Raw genomic sequence first — 19,914 nt, 5'->3', positions numbered from 1 at the left:
CCTTCGTGCAGTCATACAAGTGTTTAGGTTGGGAAAGACGTTTGGGATTATCAAGTCCGAGCGCTACCCCAGAGCTGCCAAGTGTCCGCCACTAAACCATGTCCCGAGGTGCTGCATGTACAGGGCTTTGAAATGCCACCAGGGATGGTGACTTCACCACTTCCCTGGGAAGACTCATTCAGTGCTTCACCCTTTTGGTGAAGCCGTTTTTCCCAATACCCCATCCAAGCCTTCCCCAGCCCAATTATTACACATCTTTGTTTCTCGGTATTATTTATTCTTCCAAACCGTGGGCCCTGAGCAGTGCTACAGGAACACCCCAGCTCACGTCCCGTAGGATGTCAGGTAGAGATGAGCATCACACAGCCTGTGAGAAAGGCACCTTGGCGTTTGAGGCTGGTGCTCCGTCACAGACACGTTGGAACTCTACTCTTTTCTATCATGAATCCCGATGTCAGGCTCTGTATTCATGTTTTTGTACATCTCTTACCTTAATAAGTTATTCCTGGGGTGTAACAGCAGCTGTGAGAATCTCCCCCACCCCCAAAGATTGCCAGTGCCCTACTAGTTCAACTTTAGAACACCAGCTCTTTTGTCATTTCTACCTCTCAGAAACTCAGAATCAAAACACCCAACAAAACACAGATGCCTTCATAAATGCTAATGGCATTTTCCGCTCAGTCTCCAGAATAGTTTGATTTTGCTTACAGAATAATATTGCCCTCCTGTGGTCAAACAACAGTAACTCCGGAACTGCTGCCAAAGGTCTGTGTGCTCGTCCTTCAAACATGCTTATTTTATGTGCAGACACGATTTAGTGAAACAAAAGTCTTCTCTCAGATTACTTGCTCCCACTGTTCACCGTTACAGGTTTAGCCGTCTAACCTGACTCACCCCTTCGTGCTGTGATGGGATCGGAATGATTCACCCGTGTTACTGTGATACGGAGGCAGGATTTTCACACCGGTGTCTGGGGACTCTCAACACAAGACACCTTTGTTGCTTCTGAGGTCTCGGGGTCAGCTGCGCTGTTGCAGGTCAGTGCAAACCCCACAGCTGATCTCTGTGTGATGGGAGGTTTTAGGGAAGCACAGAATTCTTGTGCACTGTGACTTGCATGATCAAAGCCTGGATTATCGGATGTCGGCCCTGAAGGTGACTCACTGATACCATCATAAGACAATTTACTTCAAAACACCTACAATACTTAGCTTAGTTTTACAGTTGTATAACACTGTGGGTTGTTGATTTGATATTTTGTCACACCCTTTTTATTCTTTCTTCTGCCTTTGTTCCCAATGGTTGGAACTTTGTTTGTCAGTTTATACCAAGCTGGAATTTATGTGGCGGGATAATTGGATCTGCTAGCAAAATGTCATATTAAGTAGGCATTATGGATAATGGCCCTAGTTAATGGAAAAAATGCTTAATTGCTACTTGAATAATATTGATCAAATGCAGTCATTCTACATGTGCATTTCAATATTAGATACCACTGTAACCTGCACAATACAAACAGACCTGTGCTTGCTCAGATGGGTGCTTGTGAATTTTAGAGAGATGCTTCTGGAAACAACACTGCTCAGGTCAATGTGTTTCTGTTGAACTCTGCGGGGGTGATGACTCTCTGTGGGTAACAGTTATGACTTAACACTTATGTGGAGTGGGGCTTGTATCCTACAACTTGGCTTCTCTTTATGGGCTCTTGAAACGAAGCATGATGCTCAAGACCACTGAGCTCTGGCCCTGCTGTTACCACATGGAATTGCAGAATTGTGGGGAGAAGGGACCCCTGGAGCTACCTGCTCCACACTGCTCAGTGCAGGATGGTCACCAGCACAAGGTCGGCTTGGCTATGGCTTTGTCTAGGCAAACCCTGAAAACCACCTAGTGTGGAGACCACAGCTTCTCTGAGTGGCCTGATCCAGTTCTGTGCGACCCTCCCTGTAAAGAACTCTTCAATCATGTCCAATGTGAATGTCCTGACTTGCAAATTCTGGCCATTGTTCCTTACTTATACTTTCTGCCACTACTAAGAAGGGTTCATAGCTGCTGTCTTTATAACCACCCTTCAAGTCGTTGTAGCTGCTATTGGGTTGCACCATTTGGTTCCCAGACTGCCCTGATGCGCAGGGGCATCCTGCCCCAGCAGCAAAACTTCATACTTCTCCTTGCTGAGTGACACGAGGTTTCTGTTGGCCCTGTCTTTGAGTTTATCACAGTTCGTCTGGAAGGTGGTTCCAGCAGCACCTCTCCCAAATCAAGCCCTTTGTGCTACCCTCCATAATGAAGCTGCAAGGTGACATCAACCCCAGCAGAGTCCTTGTTGATTATCAGCTGTCAACTGGGCCCTGAGCCACTGATTTCTCTGAGCCCAGTGCTCCAGCTGTTTCTCAACGAATCCAACAGTGTGTTTGCCCAGCCCACACTTCTTCAGTGTGCTCATGAAAATGGTGTCAAAAACCTCACTAGAGTCAAGGTAGATTACATCTGCTGCTTTCCGCTGTTCCCACAGCCTCTTGTCTCAGCCTAGAGGGCAGCTGTAATTGTCATCCTGTGACTGATTAATATTCCTGGCTCTTCCTCCTCTGATGTTGTTTCCAACTGAAGAGCTCATAATTTTTTGCTATTAATCCCAGGGAGCATGACCTTGTATTTTGCAGTCCTGAATTTCGACCCCTTTCTATTATTCCAGTCCTCAAGGCTGGCATCTTTCATCTTCTCTAGAATACTCTGATCCTTTGCTGTACTTTAAATGGCTCTCAACTTTGATTGCAAGTTCACTCAGAATAGGGAGTTTGAGAAATTACAGCATGAAAGGAAGTGGACTTGGCATGGGTTGGCTTGAGGGTAGTGCTGGTCTGCATTGAGCTACAGAATGATTTTTCAGTGAAAAATATTTCCTCCCTGCAATCCCCAGTGCATGGGAAAATCATTTCCAAAAGGTATATAGGGAGTGAAGGGAGTATGACCTAGAAAAACTAGTAAGATGCATATGTCAAATCCAGTTAATTTTTTTTACTAATGATACTGATCTATATATATAAAATGCTGAACAGAACACTTATCATCCCTGTGTTTGGCCTTAGGCTACGTTCCCCATCAAAGGCAAAGAGATGCTGTTGACACCTTCCTGGTGAGTAAATCAGTCATGAGAGCAACATATTTCTTTTCCAAGAAACATATAGAAGGCCACGCATTGGAAATTAGGACTCCCTGGTTTTCCAGAGCTCAGCATGTTCTTGAAACACAGGTATTCAGACTCCATCCTACTTTCTCCCTTGCCTGCCTGCAAGGGCAGCTCTCTGGTCTCATCATTTTGCTACTGTCCACCCTCATCTTCTTTCCCAGTTATGGATGCAGAAGCACCACAGGGAGTGGGAGCAAAAGGACTTTTCACCCTGTCTTTGCACACCCACTTGTGTGCTGGACACTTCATAGCTGACCAGACCATCCTGGCTGCAGACATTTTCTCTTTCACACAATGAATGAGGCAGTGCAGTAATTTTATGCAAATCCATGTGCAGATTAAAAAATTAATCAAATTCTGAAATTTTCATTTAAAGAGATTAGTCTCAAAAAATCCCCCTCTAATCCTCCCAGAATAGTCACTTGGAACAAACCTTCACTGCTTTGCTTTCCTCCTGGGTTCCGTGCATCTTCTGGAATGTTTTCTCATAATGCTTTTGGGACCATCTGGAGCAGCAAGTTTGAGTTTGAGCAGGGCTCACCAGGCAAATTAAAGTTGATATATCAAATGATAGAAAAGATGTGTCAGTAAGTGGGAACAAGGGAGTTTAAGGCAGTACAATCTGCGCTCTGTTGTGCTTCATAGGTAAATTCCCATGGCAAGGCATGAAAGATGGAAGCTGTGAGCCTTGGTGAGCCTAACAGTAATTTACATACTGAGAGGCCAGAAGAAAGTGGTGCAACAAGAAAAATGAGTAGCAAGAGAACTGCTAAAACTTGCTGTGTCTGGTGGTTTACTACTGTAACAAAGACGTAATCTGTCTTTAGAGCTTGAGCTCAAAATTATCCTGGAACACTTGGGATTTGATCGAGCGACATCACAAACACTTTCCGAGCCCCTCAGGGATTTTGGAGTTGACCCTGTACACAGTGGGCCAGCCACCAACCACTGCCACACTGGGGGAAACCCAGAGAAGTCCTGATGACATTAAGAAGAAGCTAATTTAGGCCCCTGAAGATCTCAGTCCAATTAGACATCCTGGAGCATTAATGTACAGCATCCTCTGATCTTGCAGCACCTGAAACGCTTGGGATGTGTGATTGCATTGGCCTGCAGCAAGCGCAATTGCTCCAGCTTCAAGAAAACCACAAGCCCGTCATGCAAACCTTTGAACAAACCTCTAACCACAGCACCTGGAATAGCTCAGCTCTGCCCAGCAATGGCAGGCTGGCTCCTAGAAGGGAATATTTTTCTGGCTTTCAAATACATGCTATGGAGCAAGGTGCTGGTTCATTTTTCTCACTGCATGGGCATGGCCAGCTCATTTGTTCACCTTTTTTTCCCCCAGTGTGACTCCAAGTTTATGGCTCAGACTACACCCCCCTATGTCCATGCTTTTGGTCTCATGCCACCATCCAATTTACCTGGCAGCTTACCACATTTCTGCTCCCAGTGCTGATTGTTTCTGTCTCCTTCTGACTTTGGCTCCTTGCCTGCAGGATTGCTTTAATTAAAAAGTTAATGAAAGGTAATGCAAACGAGCACTTTGCCTGTATTTTATCAGAATCCAGCTCATCTCCCTCCCTCTTTCCCAGAGAAAGTGAAAATGAGGAGCTGGGGGTTTGCTGCTTTTTGTGGTGAGAGTTAACAGTGCAGTCTTAGGAGGAGCCCTATGAAGAAAGAATTTCTAATGGTAATGCAAGCAAGTATGTAGATGGAGAACATTATTCATCAATGAAAGCTGAAGAAGTTTTCATTTAAAGGGGATTAATCTAAACCCCTTATAGTGTTCCTGCTCTCTTTGGAACAGGCAATTCTCAGCATCATTTTTCTCCCAACTTTTCAAAAGACTATCTATACCCAAACTCCAGATTATTCTGAGCACGAACAAAGGGAAGGTGTAAACCTGAGCACCACTGATGCCTATAATATGCCATCTTATATCCATATAGAAGAGGGCTCATTCATCCCTATGTGATTTCCCTGAGAAATCGGGGAACAAAGATTACTGCATGAAGCAACATGAGCCACATCATCAGCCCCTTCTCCCAACCCAGATTCTTCCCATCCAGCAGTGGGAAGAGGAAAATGCAGGGATGTGAGGATGTAATTTCTCCATGTGCAATACAGAGCAGCTAACTGGCAATAACATAAATTCTAGACTCACTATCCTGAGGTAGCTCAAGAGCTGCCATTTGGGTTATCTTTCTTTCCAAGGCTGCCTATGCTTTGGTGTGGGGTGATGTTCAGTTCTCTTGATTTTTGTTTTTAAAGCCCTAGAGAAATGAGTAGGAGTTTTAATTTTTGTTAATATCTACAGTGGAATACACAGCACTGACTTATAGCTGGTCCCTGATGATGTTTAGTACCCAGTGCCTGAGACTGTATAAATAAATTACATAAAAATGGATTTGTGGCATCATTAGCAGCACCCCCATTCCAAGGGTAGCCTCCAGTGAGCCTGTGTGTCTAATCAGAGCTGACAAGGAGCAGAGTTACACACTGAGACCTCCAAAGCTAATGGGCCTGTGCCAGATTCAGCTCCCTGTTGTGTTGGTGTAAAGTCTTCTGACTGCAAGGGGGTTTTACACTAGATTTACTCTATGTTTACACCTGTGCACCGAGCTCAGCATCAGGCAGTATGCTGTAAAATCCTTAGGAGCAGTAGAAAGACACATGCTGACTTCAACAGGCTCTGGATCAGGCCCTGATGGTTAAAATATAATCTGAGTTCAGAGTGCAGAAAAGAAATTACATGCCTGCTATTGTAGTGAAACGCTTTCCAGAGCAAGCATTAGCAGTGTGCACACGAGTGCCAGATGAATTAAGCTGGCATTTCTTTTTCTCAGCTCCAGTAGGAGAGGATTGCTTTTAAACAACTCACGCCTGCTGTGTCGTGTCTGGAGTCGGAGCTGAGCGGAGTGTGACAGGAGCCACAGTTGCAGGTCTGGTTGTGCTCAATTCCCCTGCTCTTCAGGGTCAGCCATGCACAGAAACATCAAGGCAGAGACAGAGCTTGTTAAAAGCTTTGGGGATTAGTTTTTTTAAACTCCCCTGGCTCCATTTAAGCCTTTTCTCCAACCACTGCTGCAAACCCTGTCTCTCAGCTCAGGCGAGGCAACCTGGGGTGCAGTGCACCTCTGTTTTGTAACACCTTCCTGATTGCATTGTGCTGCCAGGTGGATCAGAGACCTGCTGGGAATGGAGATGCTAATCTCAGTTCCTGAGAGGCGCACAGCTGAAGTCACTGGTGTTAGCACAGTTGCTCTGGCCTTCACTGTAAGAGGGCTGAGGATCTGTGCTTTGACCTGCTGGCAGCATTAGCTGCCATGAAGTTTAAGAGTCTAGTCACAGAAGTGGTCAGGAACTCTGCCTTTTATTCTTTGTGACTGAAAAGCCAGTCCTTCTGGACAGTATCTAAAGGGAATGTAGTCAGGTAATTCATATGCTTTGGGGTTTTACCTTTAAAATCTTCTAAGCATTGAATCATTTACAATTAGACTTGATCTTAAGGGTCTTTTACAACTTAAATGATTCTTGGATTATTTTTTTCCCCTGGCAGACCTGTGCTTCTCCATATAGTTTTACCTGCAAGTCCTTTGTCTTTTAGACTTCGGAGTGTGTCCAGGTTTCACTGTCTGAGAAGGTGCTTGCATAGAGGTTTTCACAGAGCCTTTGGGTCCTTGCAGCAAAATAAGGCAGATTTAGATCCAGAGGAGCTGTTGGGAAGCTTGCCTGGCTTAATGATTAACACCTTGCAGTGCTATGAGAGTATTAGGACAAAGAGACCTCTGGACTCATGAGCTCTCCCAGAAGAAGCCAACCACTGGCCTTGCACTGAAACACATCCATTTACTAGAGTGAAGATTAACTCTCTCAGGTAATTCGAATGGGTCTGTGATCCCTTGTGTTGCTAGGCTGCTTCAGCCTCCTGGCACCCTGTCTTAATTGCCAGCACCATAATTAGCATGAGCAGAAGAGACACAGATCACAAGGATCTTTGATCCTGAGAAAGCAGCACTGAACTTGCTGCCAGTTAACAGAAAGAAAGAGAAATGCTGGGAGGGAATAGATGCAAGTGTGCTGGCAGGGGCTGCCTTTCCTCTGTCAAGACAAGTGCCTGCCCTCGAGCAGTTGAGATCTTTCTGTCCACAAGCAGATCTGTTGCATATAATGCTAATACTCCGTGGAGTCTAGCTCAAATGGGCTATTGCAGACACGGCTGGCAACTTTGCCTGATCTGAGTCCTTACTTGAGCTTTAAATGTGATTTTAATGGATAATAAAGGACTAAAAAGTAAAGGCAAATGAAGCCTTGTGTTAATTTGCTGGACAGTTGGGAAACCTCATTACATGTTTCTCTGTGGCCACCAGCAGTAAGGGATCAGGCAGTCAGCAAACCTGTTGTTTCTCTCGAGTCCATGCCTGATGCTGCAGGGACACATGGGGCAATGTGCAGCCAGAGAATGACATCAGCCTTTGGCTGGCACGAGCAGGGGAGTTAACATAGCGAAAAGCTGTTCCACTCAGATGCCCTGCTCTCTCCAGGACAGAGAACATCTTCCACAGTTTGGAAAGGCATCAACCACTGAACAAATAGAAATGATGGCCTACCAGTGCAAATGTACAATGATGGAGAAGCTGGCTGGCAGGACTCACCTTCCCTGTGGGAGGTGATGGGATTGCAGGGAACCACAAGCTGACAAGTAGCTTGAATGTGACACCGCCTTTGCCTTCCACCTGACTGAAAAGGAGTTTGAAAGTGCTGTTGGTATAGCACCTTAACCTAGAGGAAACAAGAGCTAGAGCTCCATGGTTGATGTTTTGCCCTCCCTGCTCTCTCTGTGTCAGCCCTGGCTCTTCTACTAGCAAAACTGTTCACATTCTCTTGCAGGTTGGAGGGTGTCAGCAACCCCAGCTCTTAAGGTCTTGCTGGCGTTGGCAGAAGGTGTCCAAGCCCACCTCACTGAACAGATTGACTCAGCCTGGCCACCTGTGCAGCATGTCCCTCCGTGAGCATGCACTGACCCTCTTCTGCAGTGCAGTGGGTACTGTCCGGCCCGCTCCGATGCTGAAGAGGGCTCTGAAACTCCAGAAGGATGGGTGCCCTCAGCTGCTGGTGAAGGGCAGGGCCTTCCCAGTGAAGAGGAACCTGTACCTGGTAGGTTTTGGCAAAGCTGTGCTGGGGATGGCTGCGGCAGCAGAAGAGATCCTGGGAGACCACCTGGTTCGGGGGATCATCAATGTGCCACTGGGCATCCAGGAGAGCCTGCGGCGAGCAGGAATGCAGTAAGGGGGACCATGCCTGTACATTTCCTGGGGGGAGGCTGACAGATTTATCCTCTGTGCAATGTTGCTGTGACCCATTCAGTCCGTTCCAGCTACCCTCGCTCTGGTGCCCACCCCATCCACCACACCACATTAGTCACCAATGACACAGCCCATCTCTTGTGCTGGATGCACTGCCTCCACAGGCCTGTGGAGGAGACGTTCAGCAAAGGCCACCTCCCTGTCTTGGTCACTCATTGTGCACCTCTGGTGCAGCAGACCCATTTCTCTGCTGAGTGACAGCCCAGCTGCCTGTGAAGGTGCACATGTCAGTGGTGTGATTGCCTCTCTTACCTCACCAGGGAGATGCTGCTGAAACCACACAGCAAAATCCAGGTCATCGAAGGTGCCAAGAACAACCTCCCAGATGCAGAGGCTCTGAAGGGAGCACTTGCCATCCAGGAACTGGCAGAGGGTCTGACTGCAGATGACCTGCTCCTCGTGCTCATCTCAGGTACCATAGGGATCCTAGGGAATAGGCTCTGCTGGGGGCCCTCCAGCTGCCTGCCCATGTGGGAGCACTGTGCTGTGCCAGCCCTTTCAGCACTGGCACTTGCACCTCTGTCAATGCACCTCTCTCCTGCATAGCCTTTCTCTAGGGATGCAGCAGGGGAGGGCACGGAGTTACCTGCTGCTGCAGTGGACACACTGCCTCCCAGCACTGGCTGCACAGGCTGGGTACTGAGGTCATGCCACCACTGTGAGATGACACCTCTGGGCACAGCCTGCCAGCTGCTCTCACCCCTTAGCAAGAAGATGCTTTCCTCCTGCCCCCTCCTTATATTTGGGGATACAGACTTGGAGAAGCAAGCACTTGGTGTACTTGCATGCTCCAAACTTGTACAGGGGTGCAAGTCTGTAAGCTGAGATTTGGGAGTGACCCTTCCTAGGGCTTTGCTGCTTCCTGGCCAATGGAAACAAGGCCCCCACATTCCAACACAATGAGCTACACACCTTGCAGAGTTAGCCCTGAACACACCCAGGTCCTGGCTGCTGGGTCCAGGGATGTGTAAGGAAGGCAAATATTGTGCATCAGAGGAATGCAGTGACATCACCTGAGCTTGAGCTCAGCTGGGTGAGCAAGTGTCACAGGTCAAAAGCATGCAGGGGCTTGGAGCAGTGCTGGAGAAACGCCTTGGTCTCTGCTCAGTGACTGTTCCTCTGTGGATGCTGGAGCCTGATCTGGTGCAGAGAGAGTAGTGGCATTAGGCAAACACCCCAGCGACTGGAATCTAGCTGCACTTGCTGGGCTTCCTCCTGTTCTTTGGCTACAGGAATCTCCAAGAGACTCCTCAGCCCTTCAGGGAGCCTGTACAGGATCTCCCCGTGGATGCAACTCCCTATGCATGTGCACTCCCACACAGCAGCCGGTCCCCAACTGCTCCTGCCTCTCAGCTAGATCCCTGGCTATTGACTGAAACATAAGCATTTGCATTTGTTTTTCTTGCTCATCATGTTTTATTGATGCTGGTTTGTCTCAAACCTCTGAACAGGCTTTGCCTTTTGACAGTAGCTTTCAGCTGTACTTCTGTGCATGTTCATTCTCTGCTCAGATCTTGCTCCTTTCTACTCCGTATTTTCTATCCATTCCACTTTTCCTTTAGAACCTACCTTCTTTCTGCATTTCCAGTGCCCGCTTGTATCAGATGATTCACTATATATGATGTAGTTGGGATAGTAATCGATGGCCCTTCTTTGCTGTCCCCACACCACTGCAGGCGTGCAGCGAGGTTTACACTGCCCAAATGAAGTGTAGCTGAGTGCAGGCAGTGCAGGACAACTGTGATTAAAACCCATCAGTGAAGACTGAATTATCCAGAGATGTTAGCATAGTCCCCAGTGACCTTTGCCTTCTCTCTATGCACTCATGAGGGAAGAGGAAAGGCCAAGTGTTGAACAGCCTTGCTTTCATTCTGTTGTTTTCCTGCTATCCTGATGTCCTTGCCATCTCTTCTGCATCCTAGGGGGTGGATCAGCCCTACTGCCTGCTCCCATCCCTCCCATCCTCCTCAAAGAGAAGGAGAAACTCACAAAGATGCTGGCTTCCCAAGGAGCTGCCATACAGGAGCTGAATGTTGTCCGGAAGACTCTCTCCTTGCTGAAGGGTGGAGGGCTGGCCCGGCTCTCATATCCTGCACAGGTAATGGAGAAGAAGCCCCTGCTTGCCCAGGGATCACCCATCGGCCCCTAAAATAGGGGTTTAATCAACTGACCTAAGCACTGGGGGGGTTTTCTCCTCACTGAGTGAACAGCCTTTACACACTGTTTGGGTACTGTGGCTCAGATTTCACCAAGGACCCAAACTCTTAGGAAGACAGAGATGGAAGAGGCAAATGTCAGACTTGGCATGTGTTGGCTGTCCCATCACACCACTCTCAGCAGACCCCAGCCCTCCTGCAGCAGGCACTTCCAGTGTGCTGGTGCTCCACCACAGAGTCCAACATGGCACTCCCTAGGGGCTGTTCTCAGCTGAACCCACACTAGGCTGTAAGTGCGCTGATAAGTGCAGTGTCACGGGTTACATTTTTCAACGTGATGGTCCAGCTTCAAAGGATGTTGTAGAGTTGTGGGTTCAAGGGCAAGGTGACACTCACAGGACCATAAACCAGAAATGGTCCAACATCTACCCATTTCCATCTACTTTGACATGAGGGTGGCACAAGTGTAACTCAGAGCAGCACTTATGGCAGGGCTCTTGCATGCTCTGCCTCCCACAAGAATCTGTGGGCATTTCTTTTTGTAGGTGGTGAGCCTCATCCTTTCTGATGTGATTGGTGACCCCCTGGACATCATAGCAAGCGGCCCCACTGCTGCCAGCTCCCACACTGTCCAAGACTGCCTTCAGATACTCACCAAATACAACCTGCTGCACAGTCTGCCCAAGTCAGTGGAAACGGTCCTGTCCAGCTCTCCCACCAAGCCCACTGCTCCAGAAGACTTCTCCCACGTTTGCAACATCATCATCGGGTCAAACAGGCTGGCTCTAGACGAGGCCAAACGCCAAGCTGAGGGCCTGGGCTACACCACGCTGGTTCTGAGCGCAGCAGTGTGTGGGGACGTTGGCCGTGTTGCCATGCTGTACTGCCAGCTCATCCAGCTGCTCTGCCTGGGCTTTGCCGGCCTCGGAGAAGGGCCCCAGAGTGATGAGGTGAGGCAGGATCTCCTGCAGCTGGTGGCAGAGCTACAGATCCCAGGTTTGAACCTTGCTGAATTTCTAGAGGCCCTGCGAGGATTGGGGTCTAAAACACCAGTGTGCATCCTGGCTGGTGGAGAAACCACAGTCCAGCTCCAAGGAACCGGCAAGGGAGGGAGGAACCAGGAGCTGGTCCTGCGAGTGGGGCTGGGGCTGCACAAGGCACAGACCATGGAAGCCAGCAGCTCCCCACAGAGGTGCGAGATCTTCTTCCTCAGCGGTGGAACAGATGGGCAGGATGGGCCAACGGAGGCAGCAGGAGCTTTCTGCAGCCCAGAGCTGGTGACTGAGGCATTGCGGGAGGGCCTTGATGTGGAGGCTTTCCTTAGCAGCAACAACTCCTATGCCTTCTTCAGCCAGTTCCAAGGTGGGCATCACCTCCTGGTGACAGGATTGACAGGCACCAATGTCATGGACATCCAGGCCATTTTAATTAGAGCCATGGAATGATCCTGAGAGGTCCCTCTGCAGATATCCAGATGCATTTAATTAGGACCCTGGTTAAAGGAAGGCATCAACACTGCAGACAAATGTAAACTACTTAAATTAGGGCTTGCTTTTGAGGGTGCTACTGTCTTTGTCAGAAATAGTCCACTAATTAGACACAGGAGTGGACATCCACAGCAAAAGCAAGCACTTGTAATTGGGATCAGAGGGAGATAAGAGGTCACATTACAGACGTAGAGGCCACATTTAACACTACTGCTGAGAGCCACCACACTTGTGACTGCTTCAAATGTAGTTAAATCATGTGAGGAAATGAAAGCCATGGTAGGGCTGCCAGTGAGAGCCCTCTCCGCAGCTGTTGCACCTCAAGAGCAGCTCAGCAGTGGGCTTATGCAGTTTCACAGAAGTGCATTACAGAGACCAAAGGATGTAAAAGCAATGGCAAAGCCTGCCCAGCTCAAGGCAAGGAGGTGCTGGGGGAACATGGTTAGAAGGGGACACCCAGCACCCACTCCAGTGCCCTGCAGCTCCTCCCACACCAGTGTACCTCAACAGAGACCTCAAGCCCAGCGTGATGCACACCAGTGTAGCTAAGGGGCACATTGGCAGAGAAGTGCTTGGTACTGGACACGTGGCACAAGCAGTGCACAGAACAGTGACAGAGGGCGGTGTACCTTCACTGTGCAGCACAAGGATGGGGATAGCTGATTTTCAGCAGCAAGCCAGCTGAGGGGGGTCCTTCTCTCTGCAGGAACATCATCCCTGCTGATCCCTGTTGGGAGATCCTCTGTGCCAGCAGCATGTGTGCTGTGAGCTTCCACGGTGTTGTTTTCCAACTGCCTAGAAAACAGTCACGCAGCCAGTCTGAGCCACTGACCTTTCTCCTGCACCGAGGCAGAAGTCGCTGTCACTCTGATTAACTCTGCTAATTCCACAGAACAAAAGGCAAGGAAACCTTCATGCTCAGCTCTCCTGACCCATGCTGCTGAGCTGATCAAAGGGCAAAGCTGCTGGAGCTGTGCTCTGACAGGGAGCTGCTCCCCCGCATGTATGAGGATGAGGTGTTTATCACAGTTTCATCACTTACTGCAGCACATATGTGGGAGATCAGAGATGAGCTGGGTTTCCCAGGACATGGAGCCTACAGTGGGATGGGATTTCAGAAGGATTCTGCCTGTAGCAACAGGCATGGTGATGGTTTTGGCTGGATATTCAAAGGACTTCAGCTCAGCAGCCAGTATGACCCAACATGTCCAACTGAGTATCTGCCCGATTGTTACAGAGCCTAAGTAGAAGCTGAGCTCCTTTGAAAATCCAGCCCTAATTTAATAGGACACACTTGACTCAGACTCTTTCCAGACTCTCTGTGGCTGATCTCATCTCGTGACATAAATACAGTGTCGCACCAACACCGTGAGTCGTGGTGTCTCACTGCAGTCGTTCTGCGCCCTGCTCCAAGATGGATCAGAGGGTGGATTTGAGAAGGATGCAACACATCCTGCTTTGGTTTTGAAGCCAGTCTCTAACAAGTAGGGATATCAGCAGGACCATCATGGGGCCTGGTATCAATGCCAGGCTGGCAGCTGGACTGTCTGGGCCACAGCCAAGGGGCAATGTCAAGGCACAGGCCTGGAGATTTCAAAACCCTGGTCTTATCCCAGTGGGTTGAACTCATCCACACATCTCATTTGTCCTGTGAGTCTGAAGGTCTTCTGTAACATGCCTGAACTTGCTCATGCTGGCAAACAGCTTTGAGATCTGCTGGTGAAAACCTGCCAAGTGTTACAGAGCTCACGGTGCCCCTGCTATGTCAGGTGGTGGTTGCACAGGAGAAGCTGCTTTGTGCTGTGTGTTTTAGTCCAGAGGTTGCTGGCAGGTCAGCTCCTCCATGCCCAGCATGCCAGCACTTTGGGGCACTAACATGTGCATTGATACAGCAAAAAAAGATGGGCTGCAGCCATGATAACAGGCTAAAGCTGGCTCCAAAATATTGTTAATGCTTCCTGTCCAGTTCTCCAGTGAAATCCAGTGTGACTCCAGTTTTGGGCTGGCATGTCTGGTGCGAGGGCCACTGGCATCTCCAGCCAGCCTAGGTACACTGTCACAGGGGCACCATACCCTGTGCTCTGCACCCTGCCTCATTGCTGAGCACTGTAGTCCTTGGAGCTGCTGCTTGTGCTACATCTCTTGTCAAGTCCATAAGACCTTGGGCTCCCATTTGCTGGCTTCTCCTGAGAAATGCCTACCACACATACCCTGTCCTTCCCTTCAGAACAGTGGCTTTTCACTAGTGATTAAAAAGAGTTTGTGCTTGGGAGGAAAAAAGGCTAATAAAAGGTTTGTTGAAAGGATGGAGCTGTTTGAAGTGCACTTCACATCTACATTTGCCTGGCCTCCGTATACAGGTTTTGTTCTTGTTGCCTTTTCTAATGAGAAGATAACAGGGCAAGGGGAGGTTGACCAAGAACACCCAGGTTACCAAAACACTTCTCCTCTTCTGATGCTTCTACCTAGACAGATCAAAACTCAATTTCTGCTGGATTCCTTAGGTGAACCCTATGCATCTTCTGCCTAGGGAGGAAAGGAGCTTTGAACTGCATGCAGCCCTCATAAACAAGGCACAGGTTTATTCCTATGGTCAATGCTTAGCACAGAATTGCCTGTTACTGCTCCAGTCCAGAGCCAGCTTCCTCTGCCCTGCAGTCCCTTTGCTGACAGCAAAACACCCCATGCATGACCCAGCACCCATTTGGCTGCAGTGATCAGGACTGGCAATGAATTTGAGAGATAACACTTGCATCTAAAGACACAACAGCATCACTCACCTGCCAAGTGATGATTTGACTCTGGGCTGTCAGAGCCTGGAGGAGCAATGAGCTTCCCATTGGGAACTTGACTGAGTCACAGCAGCTGAACAGGGCTTCGGGCTTGCTGCACTGTCCTGGATGGGATATTGGCATCATGTGAGCATATCCAGGCAAATGAAACATGAAGTGCAACTATGGTTACACACAATGAGGGGTTCCAGCATGCAGGCCATGCTGAAACCAGCTCCATGCCATCCCTGCTCCGATGTGCTTGTGCCTAGGGAGACAAGTCACAGACACAGTGAAGACAGTAAGAGCTGCTTGGTTTGGATGCTCTCAATCCCTTCCCTCTTTAATGTAAGGGCAATATTCTCCACCAGCCAGCCTCCAGGAAGGAGGGAGATGGGTGAGGATGGCCAACAGCTCCCTGGCAGGGGATACAGGGACTACCACTGGGGAAAAGCACACCCACTGCTGGGCAGGGAGCAGGGGAGTAAATCACAGGTGTGTTTGGGGTTGATTTGCTCTCCTAAGTGGGCTGCTCACAGCCAAACAGTGCTAATGGCCAGGAGAAGTAACAGCATTATTAACAGCATGGGCTTTTGGCAGTAAATTAAAAATCCTGGCTGCAGCCCTTGGCTCTGCTCTTGCCTCTTAGGAGACATTAATATCACAGCTCCCCAGCATTCCCATTATCACTTCATTAAGGATCCAATAATGATAGATGTGGATGGTTTTATTTTCATGGAGCCTGATTAATGGCTAATATTTCACTAGGTGTTAAGGGGGTCCTTTCTTTATGGAGGGCTGGAAGGGGGCTGCCTTTCATCTCCACAAGCCACAATTCTCACTACTTTCACTAATGTGACAGATTTAATGCAAACCTTGGAAGAGCGGCTGGGGCCTCTTGAGAAACTTCAAAACGCATCATGCTTGGGACAACACTTGCTACCGTGACCATTCCCAGGCTCCTTTCTCCTCTTACCATGTCCTGTTGGCATCGCCTCCTTCCAGTGTCTGCACTCAGATGCTGTCACCCATCTCCTGGAGTATTTCTGGTGCAGAATCAAGCATATCCTTGCAAGGTGGTGCAATGCAAGGAATGGGCTTGTGCTGGCCTCACCCCAAAGCAGCTTGGGACCCCTTACCTGCCCCCCATGAGGCTGGGGGGCAGGACAGAGCCCAGGCTGAGGCCAGCAGCCCTTCTCCAGCACACCAGGATACAGCTTTGGTGGCTCCCCCGAGGCTGGCTCCATGGCACAGGGGCTGTTCTCCGCTGTAGGACCTGGCGTATTGCACGGCTTCAATCCCTATATGAAGTGGGATGTTTAATCACATAGGAATAAAAAGCCATACAAGACAGCAGGCTGCGAGTTGCTCTGTGCTGGCCAGTCCCTCTGCAGTGCTTGCCACAGACCCCACTGGGATGTGGCTGTGCCCTGGGGAGCCCCCCCAGCCTCTGTGCAGGGTCCATGGGGAGGCAGAGGAGCCCTGCATCAAACAGAGAAGAGAGGCAATGTTTCAGCCAGCAGGAAGCATGGGAGGCCCCAGAGCCATGGAGAGGGATCTCTGTGGGGTGTCAGAACTTGCTGTCAGCTCAGAGAGGCTTCCCACCCCAGGCCCCCCTTGGAGCTAAGACTTACCCTGTGGTACACCCACACCTCCCCCTCCTGCCCATCCCAAAACACCACCCTATAGGGGCTCCTCCAGCCTGCAGACTTTGCTTACCAGCACCATTGTCCCCAGAGCTTTATAAGCTCCACCAGGGCAACCCCCAACACCATCAGAAATGCCTGGTGGGGGGACTGAAAATGGACCAGCCCCCTCCCCGTAGTGGTCAGAGCATCCTCTGCTGTCTGATCAAAGAGAGCCTAGAGGGTTGCAGGGAGCTGTCAGCGCCTGGCTGTCAGAGAACCAGCCCCTGGCAGCCCATTAGAGCAGCTCCCAGCTCACTGTGTGAGCAGGGATCCTCAGCTGGGAAGGTGGAAGTGGGTGGAATGGGGCCAAGGAGCTATTGCCCAGTGAACACTCACTGAGGAGCCTTCTCAGTGCGAAACCCAGAGGGTTTCCTGTCCACATCAGCGTTTCCTAAGCTCTCCCCCCCGCTCCGAGAGCTGTGAAGAGGCGAGGGTCAGGCCATGCCACTGCCATGGTCTGGGAGATGTAGGGGTCATCCCTAGCCTGGAGGGGGCAGCCCTGGCTCTCCCTTGTCCAGGTTGTGCCACAGCCATTGCCAGATGAGACCCTTTTGCTCTTCAAACAGCACAAATCTCACAGCTCCAGGAGCTGGAGCCAACCAAAACCCCCAGCAAACCCCACACAGGTGAGCAGCAGTGACCGCACCACAGTGAGCTGGGCTCAGTGATGGTGCCACCGGGTCCTTGATCGCTCCTTAACTGCCTCCAAACCGGATCAGACATCGAGGGATCATCATCTGATGAACTGTGCGAAAAGACACGCTTGTGAATCACTGTGCCCAGGCTGGGTAAGAACACTGTATTTGGGACTAATTGCTCTCCACGAGCATGTGAATCATTAGGTATAATTACCCTAATAAATAAAGGGAAGATAACTCCAGTCTCTCACCTAATCTAACACAAGCGATTCTCAGGGTGAGCTGTGTGATATAAACCAGGAGCACAGGGTGGAGGGAAAGCAGAAAGTGGGGAGCTTCAAACCCTGGTGGTGCTGTTCATCCCTCGCACAGCAACTGAAGCCACAAGCAGTGGGAGGCTGACCCACAGCTCCCCACTGGAGTTCCGTGGCAGAGGACTAGCCATAAGGAACTCAGGTTTGGCTACAACAGGGTTGTCCCTTCCCAGGCATCCCACAGCTTCTCCTGGCAAAAGTTTCCCCGATACAAAAATGCCATCAGGTTAAGAAAAAGGATTTACTTTAGGGGTGACAAGGGGGCAATGGTTACAAAACCAGTTTGACTTTCCCCTGGGAAACACTGGAATGAGAAAATAAAAACCAAATGCACCCCACTCAAAGTTGACATTTTGAAAGGAAGCAGCAATTTTCTTCTCCACTTAAAATGTCATCACAGACTTTTGCATTAAAAAGAAGCCTTCCCTGAGTGATATTTTAAGAGGAAATGTTGACTTGAAACCAGAAGGAAACCCCCAACCCATGCAATGAAATGCTTTGAGCCGCAGTGAGACTCTTTGCAAGGAAATTGGTATTTTTGTAGTAAAAAAAAACCCAAAATGGCAAGTAATTACAGAACTTGTGCATATTGAATTTTCCACGGGACAAGCCTGTCCTCAAGGAAGCAAGGCTTCCTTCTGGCTTCTGTCCAGGCCAGACCCGCACAGAAAAGGATGGGGCAGCACCACTGCCAGGCCCGAAGGAAGCAGCATCCCCAGTCTGGGGCACATTTGCTCTAAAGCCCTGCAAAGCAAAGCAAGAACCTGGCAGTAGAGGCTGGTTGTGCCCTGGGGTGGGAGGTGAGTGCTGCTGGCTCTGCTGTCCCCACACGATACCAGTACAGGAGCTGCCGCTGCCCAGTCCAGTGGTGGGGAAGGTGCTGAGGCTGGGGCAGGGAGCCCAGGTGAGCTATAGCAGGGTTTATCCCACCTCCTCCAGGTCTCTCCATAGGGAGAAACAGGATTTATTCTGTAACTCAAGGGAATCCCCATTTGCTCCCCAGGAAGCACAAGGACTGTGGCTTGTCCCTTTTCCACATGGAAGGACTGGGCTCTGCCTACAGATGCTCCATGAGATCCGGCTGTGCCATGTCATGCCAGCAGCTCTTCTGCTGGGTGGGTTTGACCAGGAGCAATCTGTGCTTGGGCTCTCCCCAAGCCACCATTATTGCTGCCTGGGGTTGGGGTTTTTTAATAAGCTGAAATATGAAAAGCCTGCCCAGGAGAACAGAGGGATTACTGGCAAATATCACTTCCCATTTGACAGGCTTCGAGGGGCTTTAGCCACGTGGATTAACCGGGAGCACAGAGAGGGACACAAACCACCAGGCTGGGACAGACCAGGGCTGAGTTCTTTTAACAGAGGACTAAGCAAAATCCCACAGACAACAAGTATCCTCCGGCCTCCAAAGGGGTGGGAAGGGCTGTGGAATCCTAATTAGCTTTTTGGATATTAATGAATTGGCACTGAAGCCAACAAGCTGGCAACAGCGGCTGGCACAGCTTCTGCTGCCACCTCCCAGTCCCAGCACAGGGCTGCCTGCACAAGGGGCTTTGGTAGCGCATTCCCTTGGCTGGGGGCAGCCTGGGACATGGGGACCCAAAGGAACAGAGAGACACACACCACTGTGGGAAAGGAGCTACTTAGGCGAAATGGACCAGAGAGGATGCAGAGCACCCAGGATGCTAGTGCACATCTCTGTTCCGGTCCCCATCACCACAGCTCTCAATGGGAGATGCCACTACTTGCACAGGGACACCCACCTTGCCAGTGGCAAGAGCAAGACTGAGTCACTTTGTCCTCAGATGAAGCCAGCAGCTCAGGGATGGGGCACCCCATCACCAGCATTGCTGATGGATCAGAAACCTAAGAGCCAGCAGCTGGAGACACAAGGTGTGCAAATAAGTCCTTACACTGGACATCTACACCCAGTTAAGGTCTCCAAAACCCTTTCAAGCATCCAACAAGTACATCAAGAGGAGCCACAGATGCAGACCCAGGGTCCCATGCCAGGGATGCTGGGAACATCCTGCAATATTAATTAGCACTGTTAGTTATTAGCTGGTGCTGGGGAGGGAGAGAAAGGAGCCTCCCTCTTGCTCAGGGAGGGCTGGTGGCTGACAGCTCCCTTCTTGTCTCTAAACAAACAGCTCCTAAGGAAGGGGTGAAGGGGCTCCCCACAATTGACCCCCCCAGCACCCTGGGAGCCACCCACCAGCAGCTGCTGATGGATGTACAACCCACCCACAGCCCCATCACTAGTAAAGAGCACCCAAAGAACGTGGCAGTCCTGGCCCAGCA

The 19,914-nt window shown here is 49.9% G+C and overlaps 1 protein-coding gene and 1 long non-coding RNA gene across 2 annotated transcripts; one reads left to right on the top strand and one right to left on the bottom strand.

Moving 5' to 3' along the window:
• Nucleotides 1–869: 869 nt before the first annotated feature.
• Nucleotides 870–14,469, top strand: GLYCTK (glycerate kinase). The gene is made up of 6 exons (XM_005142271.3): nt 870–1,037; nt 3,090–3,136; nt 8,084–8,478; nt 8,820–8,971; nt 10,482–10,657; nt 11,261–14,469. Exons 3-6 carry the CDS (start codon nt 8,192–8,194, stop codon nt 12,158–12,160), a joined length of 1,515 nt encoding a protein of 504 aa, XP_005142328.2. The 5' UTR covers nt 870–1,037; nt 3,090–3,136; nt 8,084–8,191; the 3' UTR covers nt 12,161–14,469.
• Nucleotides 9,991–16,237, bottom strand: LOC115945345 (uncharacterized). The gene is made up of 3 exons (XR_004079708.2): nt 14,983–16,237; nt 12,832–12,997; nt 9,991–12,207 (listed from the first exon to the last, which is right to left on the bottom strand). It is a non-coding gene; the product is annotated as an uncharacterized lncRNA (long non-coding RNA).
• Nucleotides 16,238–19,914: the final 3,677 nt, after the last annotated feature.

Source organism: Melopsittacus undulatus, chromosome 9 (assembly GCF_012275295.1).
Source record: "Melopsittacus undulatus isolate bMelUnd1 chromosome 9, bMelUnd1.mat.Z, whole genome shotgun sequence".
Classification (NCBI taxonomy): Eukaryota; Metazoa; Chordata; class Aves; order Psittaciformes; family Psittaculidae; genus Melopsittacus; species Melopsittacus undulatus.
The sequence above is the reverse complement of the archived record's forward strand: the minus strand, read 5'-3'. Positions and strand labels throughout refer to the sequence as shown.